We start from the raw sequence: 9,304 nt of genomic DNA, 5'->3' as shown, positions 1-9,304 counted from the left end.
AGACCTCCACAATTCCCAGGTGACACGGTGACACGAACGACCCGTAGGCCGCTGTGAGGGCTATTTCGTTCCTCGTCCTGCCCCAGGACACAGTCCGCTGGAAGAAGGGCGCGCTTCTCGGTCTTCCAGGACCGTGTCCCCAGGGCACCAGGGAGGAAAGGGACGCGCCGGCCGGGCGAGGGCGCGAACCAAGATGCAGATTCCAATTCCCCGATTCGGTCTAAAAATGTGTGTGGGGGAGGAGCCCCTCCCGAGGGACAACCGCGCACCTACGTACGCGCCGGTAGGGGCGCTTGGCCGCGGAGCCGCGGGGGCGTGACTGGGGCGTGGCTGGGGCGTGGATGGGGCGCGGCTGGGCTCGGACCCCTCCCGGGGGAGCAGTGCTGCCCCGCCCCTGCGCCCCGCCCACCGTGCGCTCACGCCCCGCCGCGCTCCCCCGCCCCGCCGCACGCTCACGCTCGCACAGACGTATGAATGCGCGCACGCACGCACAGCGGGGCCGAGCCGACAGCAGCGCGCAGGCGCACGCGGTCCGCGCGCTTTTCGGAAGCCGTAGGTAGGCGGGCGGGGGGGGGGGCGGCGGCGAGGGGAGCTGAGGCCCGGGAGGGGCGCGGGGCCGGAGGGCTGAGGGGCTTCGCTGGCGGGCGAACGGGCAGACCGGCCCGGGAATGTGTTCTCGCAGCGGGCGCGCTCCCAGCGGCCTGGGGTTCGGAGGTGGCCTGTGGGGAGGGGTGTCCCGGCGGGCGGGCGCCGCGCTAGCGGAGGCTCCGCGGGGGGCAGCCGGGCGAGCCCTGAGCCGGGAGCCAGGCCGGAGGGGAGAGGCTGCACCCGGGGTCCCGGCCGGCGGGCGGTGGGCCGTCCCGCCCCGTGAGCGCCGCAGGGTCCCCAGCCCCGTCAGCGCGGTGACAGCTGTCCCCGGGGACGCCCCGCTCCGGGTGCGGGGGGACAGTCGGTGTGGCGGGGAACATGTACTGTCTGGACGAACGCCACTTCCTACAGCAGGCAGGGAAAACCCCAGGAGATGGGAATGCAGCTTGTGCATCGCTGCCGCCGAGTAACCTTAGTGATACAGACCTAGGAAGTGGTACTCGGGACCAGGCTGTGCCGCTGACGGGTGTGGCCAAGCCGTCCTTGGTTACCTGTGTCCATAGTTCTTGGGGGAATGAATGCGCTGAAAGGACGAAGTAAGACTTGGGAGGTGAATGTTGAGCAAATAGGAGAGGGTGGAAAGGAAAGAGCAGGGTATTTGGGGAACAGTGACAAGAACTCTGTCTGAGCCTTTGTAGGAATCCCAGTTTTGCGGATGATAAAATGGGATGAAGACGTGTAGAGGAACAGGATTTTCATGGTAACTGGAAAGTTGGTGGTAAATGGTTTCCAAGTTACCTCATTTGCAATTTCTCATTTCTGCTGTTGCATAAAAGATTAAAATAGGGTAAAATGGAATAGTGGAAAGAGGGATGAATTGTTTGTCAGGAGATGTCAGTTCTAGTTTTGACTTCATGGCTTTAAGCAAATTCGGATCTCACTAGGTCTTAAGTTTATTGTTTTCAAAAATAATTACAAAGATTTATGGACACCTACCTACAATGTGACAGATTCTTTGTAGGGTTTATGGGAGAAACAAAGCTGTATTAAGCATGGGTCTTGCACCAAAAGAACTGCTGATTATTAAGCTATATTTATAGGTAATTTGGAAGGTAAATTTTAGCATACACGAGTTCTTGGTTTTTACTTCAATACGCTTAGGAAGCTTCAAAGTTTTCTTACAAATTTTTCTTCTGGATTGGCAGGTAAATTCTACACATCTGTCAACATGATACATCCATCTACAGTCCTGTTAAAATCATTTTAACTTAATGTAAGGAGGCTTATAAAACTAACATGAAGAAAAAAATCTAAAATAAACCACTTTAATAACACACTTGTTCTCCTATTTCATTTATCACGACAGCTTCACTTTTTAATGCTTCTTGGGAAATTGTGAGAGATTCTGAGGCATCCTGTTTTAAGTGCTCATTTACAAATCCTTGAAAACATTTAGTATATGACTAAATACTATTGTTCGTATTTGTGAGCCATGCTGCAGTGACCTTTGGTGGCAGTATGAAGGGGCATTTACGTGGTGAAGTGCACACTACATGCAGTGAAACTGCTCGTGTGCGTATTCTGGCACCATTGCTCACTGACTGTGTGACCTCAACCAAGCTTCTGAACTCTGTCTGCCTCAGTTTCTACATTTGTGCAATCGAGATGATAATAGTAATTTTTAGGTATTTTCATGTTCATTATTTGACTTGATTCTCATAATGATTTCTCTCATTTTACAGATAAAACTGAAGGCCCAGCGATGTGAAGAGGCTTGCATGAGATCATTCATCTAATTTTCCTAGGGACGGGGCTTGGCTTGGTTTGTTTTGCTTTGCTTGTCTCTAGATCCCTTGGTCTTCCATGTTGCCTTTTGTTTGCTGATTAATTTTAAATCCTCTCCATCTAAACCTTTCCCTAATCACAGGGAAAATTATTATAGAACTAAAACAGTTTAACCCATAATAGAGCATTATTATTATTATTTTTTTTTTGGCTACGTTGGGTCTTCGTTGCTGCACACAGGCTTTCTCTAGTTGCGGCAAGCAGGGGCTACTCTTCGTTGCGGTGTGCGGGCTTCTCATTGTGGTGGCTTCTCTTATTGCGGAGCATGGGCTTCAGTAGTTGCAGCACCCGGGCTCAGTAGTTGTGGCTCGCGGGCTCTAGAGCACAGGCTCAGTAGTTGGGCACACGGGCTTAGTTGCGCCATGGCATGTGGGATATTCCCGGACCAGGGATTGAACCCGTGTCCCCTGCATTGGCAGGCAGATTCTTAACCACTGCACCACCAGGGAAGTCCCTAGAGCATTATTAAGTCAAGTCTTTGATCTTTTATATCTTGAATTCCTGAAAGCTATGGTTAACTAGATGCTCCCCTATAAACGGTCTTTCCTTATAAATTTACCTTATAAATGAAAAGTCCAGTGTACCTTCCTTCAGATAGGCAGAGATTTTAAAAGTATGTTTAAAGTATTATGTCTTTGTTTCCTTCTGGATACTGAATCTTTTTCATCTTTGTTGTTTGTTATAGAACCTCTAAAATGCAGGTCTCTAGCTCCAGGTCTGTACACTTGAGTGAATGGCAGAAGAATTACTTTGCAATTACGTCTGGCACGTGTACATCAGGAGAGAAGGCAGACGCGTACCGAGCACAGATTCTCCGCATTCAGTATGCGTGGGCAAACTCTGAGATCTCCCAGGTGTGTGCTGCCAGACTGTTCAGAACATATGCAGAGAAATATTCTGCAGTTATTGATTCTGACAGTGTTGAAACTGGCTTGAATAACTATGCAGAAAACATTTTAACTCTAGCAAGATCTCGGCAAACTGACAGTGACAAGTGGAAGTCTGGATTGTCAATAAATAATGTGTTCAAAGTGAGTAATGTTCAGGAGATGATGCACGCTGGCAGAAAATCCAGAGACTCTCTGTTGGCATCTGTTGATGAGTCAGTAGTCATCCATAAAGTGGCCACTGTCTTTGATCTTCCTAAATTTAGTGTTTGTGGTGGTTCTGGGGAGAGTGACCCATTAACTAACTCAGCCCATGGTGCCGATAGGACCAAAGACTTCCCAGAGGGCAGTCCTTCTTTGAAGTGCCCTCAGAATGCCCAGCCACCTCTGGTCACTGACACCACTAAGACGTGTCCTACAGTCTCAGGACCTTTCGGTGAGTCAGCCATTGCAAAATTCCATGCCACACCATTATTTGGAAATGTCAAAAAGGAAAATTGCAACTTCCCGAAAGCCAACATAGGACTAAATGTGTTCTCATCTAATCAGTCTTGTTTTCCTTCTGGCTTTGAAAATCCACGGGAAATGAAAGCTTTTTATGGTTCTGGCATCATTGATGCACTTTCCACTCCAGTAATGAATAAGGCTTTTAGTAAAACAGAAGATAATGGCCAAAGAGAGGAGAGCAGCCTGCCTACTTTTAAAACTGCAAAAGAACAGCTATGGGTAGATCAGCAGAAAAAGTACCACCAGCCCCAGCGTGCATCAGGGTCTTCACATGGTGGTGTCAAAAAGTCTCTGGGAGCTAGTAGATCCCGAGGGATATTTGGAAAGTTTGTTCCCCCCGTACCTAAGCAAGATGGGGGAGGTCAGGGCGGGGGGACACAGTATAAGCCTCATGGCGCAGGAGCTGCAGACCCAGCACATCCCGTGGATGAGCGTCTGAAGAACTTGGAGCCCAAAATGATTGAACTTATTATGCATGAGATTATGGATCAGGGACCGCCAGTGAATTGGGAAGATATCGCAGGAGTAGAATTTGCCAAAACCACAATAAAGGAGATAGTTGTGTGGCCCATGATGCGGCCAGACATCTTCACTGGCTTACGAGGACCCCCTAAAGGAATTCTGCTCTTTGGTCCTCCTGGGACTGGTAAAACTCTGATTGGCAAGTGCATCGCTAGTCAGTCTGGGGCAACATTCTTTAGTATCTCCGCTTCCTCGTTGACTTCTAAGTGGGTGGGCGAGGGGGAGAAAATGGTCCGTGCACTGTTTGCTGTTGCACGATGTCAGCAACCAGCGGTGATATTTATTGATGAAATTGATTCCCTGTTATCTCAGCGGGGAGATGGAGAGCATGAATCTTCTAGAAGGATAAAAACCGAATTCCTAGTTCAGTTGGATGGAGCAGCCACATCTTCTGAAGATCGTATTCTAGTGGTAGGAGCAACCAATCGGCCACAGGAGATTGACGAGGCTGCCCGGAGAAGGTTGGTGAAAAGGCTGTATATTCCCCTCCCAGAGGCTTCAGCCAGGAAACAGATAGTCGTTAATCTGATGTCCGAGGAGCACTGCTGCCTCAGTGAGGAGGAGGTCGACCTGGTGGTGCAGCACTCTGGTGGGTTCTCGGGGGCTGACATGACGCAGCTCTGCAGGGAGGCGTCTCTGGGTCCTATTCGCAGTTTACAGGCTGCCGACATTGCCACGGTAACGCCGGATCAAGTTCGACCAATAGCTTACAGTGACTTTGAAGATGCCTTCAGAACTGTGCGACCTAGTGTGTCTCCAGAAGATTTAGAGCTTTATGAAAACTGGAACAGGACTTTCGGTTGTGGAAAGTAAATGGGACGCTTGAAATTAAAAGATGGCATCTTTGTAGCCCAGTCTTCCCATTTTTTTAGCATAGGAGATTGATTAAGTGTACATCAATGTATATTCTGAATTCTGTACCTCAAATAAAATAGAATAACAATAGCTCAACTTTTACAATTGATTGACTTAGACTATGTTAATATAAGCTCAGTTTTCCTTCCAGTTTCCACCTGATACGTAAGCCTATTCATGCAAAATGGGAATGCACTTTTTTTGTTTTGTTCCTAAGAGGTCTTTTCATGATGTATACGATGAACAGTGAACTCAAATTGAAACTTAAAATCTGATTTGTATATGAGGATGTATCTGACTTACATGCATCTTTTATTGAAAGTTTCTTCTGAGGATCACATTCTTAGTATTGGCTAGTATAGTGGTTTACATTTGAAACCGAGTGTTGCTTACTGTTGTTTAATAGATTTAAAATCTCAACCAAAGCTAAAGTGAAAGTGCCAGTTTTTACTTTGTTCTGGCTTGTAACTGCTTATGGTTTTCTTCCCTACCCAAGGCTAATTAATCAAAACATGTTCAGAAATAGCAAAGTGTAATCTAACATCAGAGACAGGTCCACAGAACTGACAGGGGAAGAATGTTGTGTTTCTCCAGGGGGTAGGTGATGTTTGAAAGTAGTATTTTATTTGGCACTACTTTACAACCTGTAGGGTTGGTCTCTTTCAAAAATAAATGTTTTCAGATTTTTAGAACGGACTGTTTTGTTCTCTAAATAGTGCATGTTCTATGTAGAAACATTGGAAAATAGAGGTGAACAAAAAGAAGAAAATAAAAGTCAGTTACGCTACCACTTTGAGGAACACAGTGTTAACATTTCCGCGTCACTTCTTCCAGATGTTTTATACAGGAGTGGGGTTGCGCTATGCCTTCTTGTTTGCAGCTGTTTAAAGTCCCTCCTCATCACCTTCCACACTGACGTACTTCTGCACCTTCCCGTGTGTGCGTGCCTGGGACTCCATGATACGAGGGGGCCTATAATTTAGTCAGCCCTGTGTTACAGGCCATTCAGGGCAGTTCCTTAGGTTCACCTTTTGTATATTCTAAATGAAATATGTTAAATGCCTTAGTTATCTTTTTAAAAAACATACATTTCTGGAGTAAAATTCTTGGATTAACCATTTTTAATGCTTTTGGCACGTGTTCTAAATTGTCTTCTGGAACAGTGGTGCTTGTGTAGAATTCCTATCTGCACTGAGTCAAAGTGCCTGTTTACCTGAACCTGGTGGTCATGGACACTGTCCAGCTGCCAGTTGGACAGTACGCAGGTTTTGCACCCATCCATCCATTCAAAAAATATTTATTGGACGCCAGGCAGTGTTCCAGGCACTGAAAGTAGACCAGTGAACAACAGACAAAAGTCCTTGGTCTCATGGAGATTACGTTCAAGTTCTAATGTTTTGAGAACAATTCAACTTAAGAAACGGAATTTGAAACTTGTAGTAGATGAATTTAGGCAATTTATATATTGTTTTAATTTTTATTCTTGATCTATTTTTATGCTCTTTTAAAAGCTTTATTTCTCCAACTTTTAGTTTTTCCTTTTGAAATATGTAATTGTCTTTTATCAGAATTTGGATGTTAAATCTCTTAATCTTTTGTTGTATCTTTTAAAATCTTAAGGCATTTCACCATATTCATGGCTATCTTCTTTACAGACCACTTCCACCCACTTGGATCTTACAATTACTGTAGTTATTTAGATTTATGATCAATTGCCCAGGAGGTGTTAGTGTTTTATTTAACTTTGTAACTTGGTCTTAATGTTTATTATCAGTTTTTTCTCGACAGCAACTTCTACCAGTTCTGACTTTTCAACTCCATTGATTATTAACCATGGGGCCATGTCCCTCTGTAGAACTTCTTTTTTTCTTTTTTTTTTAAAAATTTTTATTGGAGTATAGTTGCTTTACAATATTGTGTTAGTTTATACTGTACAGCAAAGTGAATCAGCTGTACTTCTTTTAGATTTTGTCCAAGAGAAAAAAAATCTCATTGGCCCAGCTTATCTTGGACAGAGCCATGTCCCTGTTAGATTGTGAAATGGCCCCTCCTGAATTAAGGTCTTCTCTGTTCAAGTGAGACTCTAAACCTGCAAGGAATAAGCAAGTAGGATATTTTAAAGCTGGAGAGAAAATAGGAGATAGGGAATCACTTGGCAGTTTTTTCTATGTTATACCACATTAGAAGCATCCTTTCTCTCAGCGTTTTGTGATTTACAGTATGTTTCTGAGGCATTTGGGTAGGAAATTTCCTGAAACTTAGACTTGAGATTTCTTTCTATTTCTACATTATGAATATTCTCTTGATTGAATATGATAATTTTGGGTTGAATTCTTTCCTCCCAAGTGTTTTGTGCTGCACTGTCTTTAGCCATTGTTTTTGAGAAGAGAACATTTACCTGATTTTGTTTGTTTGTTTTGTTGTTTTTTTATGTCATTGAAAGATACACTTCCTTTGTAGAAATACACACACACATTTTACCAACACATGTAACGTTTATATATTAATGCTTAAAAATGTTGGTAGGAATACAGAAATTTATCTGAGTTTTTAATGTCAGGACTTTTTAAATGTTTTTGTTATACATCTAATTATAGTTTCTGGTTCTTTTGATGTGTATTCTTTGGGAAATTCTATTCCAATTTATGGTATTTGCCATTCTTTTGAAATTCTAATTCATTTTCTCAATTCCAAAATATCAAGTCTGCCTCTACATCGACAAGTTGTTAGGGTGGAATCTGGGTGAAGGGCATGGACTTTGGCACTAAATGGACATGTTAGACTCTGACTCTGTCATTTACTAGTTGGGACTGTAGCTTACCTCTTTGTTTGGTCTCAGTTATGAAATTGGAGTAGTCTCTACCTATCTTGTTGGAGAGACTGACAGAATGACAGAATGACACAGTAAAATGCAGGTTTGAAAAGCCTGACTGCTCAACAACTGTGCACCCTCCTCTGTCCATCCATCTCGATTCTGCCTTCATTGCTTTGAAGAATCATTCTCTTTTCAACTGTTTCATGTGATTGTCTATTCCAGCTTATTATTCTTAATTCTACCTTAATCCAGCGTGGTACTGGCACAAAAACAGACACGTAGATCAATGGAACAGAATAGAGAGCCCAGAAAGAAACCCACACATCTATGGTCAATTAATCTTTGACAAAGGAGGCAAGGATATACAATGGAAAAAAGATAGTCTCTTCAGTAGGTGGTGCTGGGAAAACTGAACAGCTACATGTAAAAGAATGAAAGTAGAACATTTCCTCACACCATATACAAAAGTAAACTCAAAATTAATGATTAAAGTCTTAAACATTAAGACATGACACCAGGCTTCCCTGGTGGCACAGTGGTTAAGAGTCCACCTGCCAATGCAGGGGACACGGGTTCGAGCCCTGGTCTGGGAAGATCCCACATGCCGTGGAGCAACTAGGCCCAGGAGCCACAACTACTGAGCCTGCGCGTCTGGAGCCTGTGCTCCGCAACAAGAGAGGCCGCGATGATGAGAGGCCCGCGCATCTGCAATGAAGAGTGGCCCCCACTTGCCACAACCAGAGAAAGCCCTCGCACAGAAACGAGGACCCAACACAGCCATAAATAAATAAATAAATTTAAAAAAAAGCCAAAAAAGGATCACACCACACATCCTGTTTAAAAAAAAAAAAAAAAAAGACAAGACACCATAAAACTCCGAGAAGAGAACATAGGCAAAACATTCTCTGATGTAAGTCGTACAAAGGTTTTCTTAGGTCAGTCTCCCAAGGCAATAGAAATAAAAACAAAAATAAACAAACGGGACCTAATCAAACTTATAAGCTTTTGCACAGCAAAGGAAACCGTAAACAAAACGAAAAAACAACCTACAGACTGGGAGAAAATACTTGCAAATGATGCGACCAACAAGGGTTTAACTTCCGAAATACACAAACAGCTCAGGCAGCTCAATATCAAAAAACCCCACAAAACAACCCAATCAAAAAATAGAAGCTCTAAATAGACATTTCTCCAAAGAAGACTTGCAGATGGCTGACAGGCACATGAAAAAATGCTCAACATCGCTAATTATTAGAGAAATGCAAATGAAAACTGCAGTGCGGTA

General features: G+C 44.2%; 1 protein-coding gene across 6 annotated transcripts; it reads left to right on the top strand.

The window, feature by feature from the left end:
* On the top strand, window positions 1–8,998 carry FIGNL1 (fidgetin like 1). 6 transcript variants are annotated; one of them, XM_082399553.1, is made up of 4 exons: window positions 473–556; window positions 2,331–2,410; window positions 3,119–3,287; window positions 4,662–6,270. In XM_082399553.1, the coding sequence occupies exons 3-4, from the start codon at window positions 3,129–3,131 to the stop codon at window positions 5,160–5,162; spliced, it is 660 nt and encodes a 219-aa protein (XP_082255679.1). In that variant the 5' UTR covers window positions 473–556; window positions 2,331–2,410; window positions 3,119–3,128; the 3' UTR covers window positions 5,163–6,270. The 6 variants fall into 6 exon arrangements, with proteins under 6 accessions (XP_082255676.1, XP_082255679.1, XP_082255674.1 ...); XM_082399550.1 differs by lacking the exon at window positions 473–556 and adding an exon at window positions 1–19 and having other exon boundaries at window positions 3,119–8,998; XM_082399548.1 differs by having other exon boundaries at window positions 3,119–8,998.
* The last annotated feature ends 306 nt before the right edge of the window (window positions 8,999–9,304 follow it).

Source organism: Balaenoptera borealis, assembly GCF_965194805.1.
Source record: "Balaenoptera borealis genome assembly, chromosome: 7".
Lineage (NCBI taxonomy): Eukaryota > Metazoa > Chordata > Mammalia > Artiodactyla > Balaenopteridae > Balaenoptera > Balaenoptera borealis.
This window is presented reverse-complemented; position numbering and strand designations above follow the sequence as displayed.

Excerpts from the sequence above, each read along its gene's own strand:
- FIGNL1 (XM_082399550.1), top strand. The coding sequence starts at position 3,129 with ATGCAGGTCTCTAGCTCCAGGTCTGTACACTTGAGTGAATGGCAGAAG.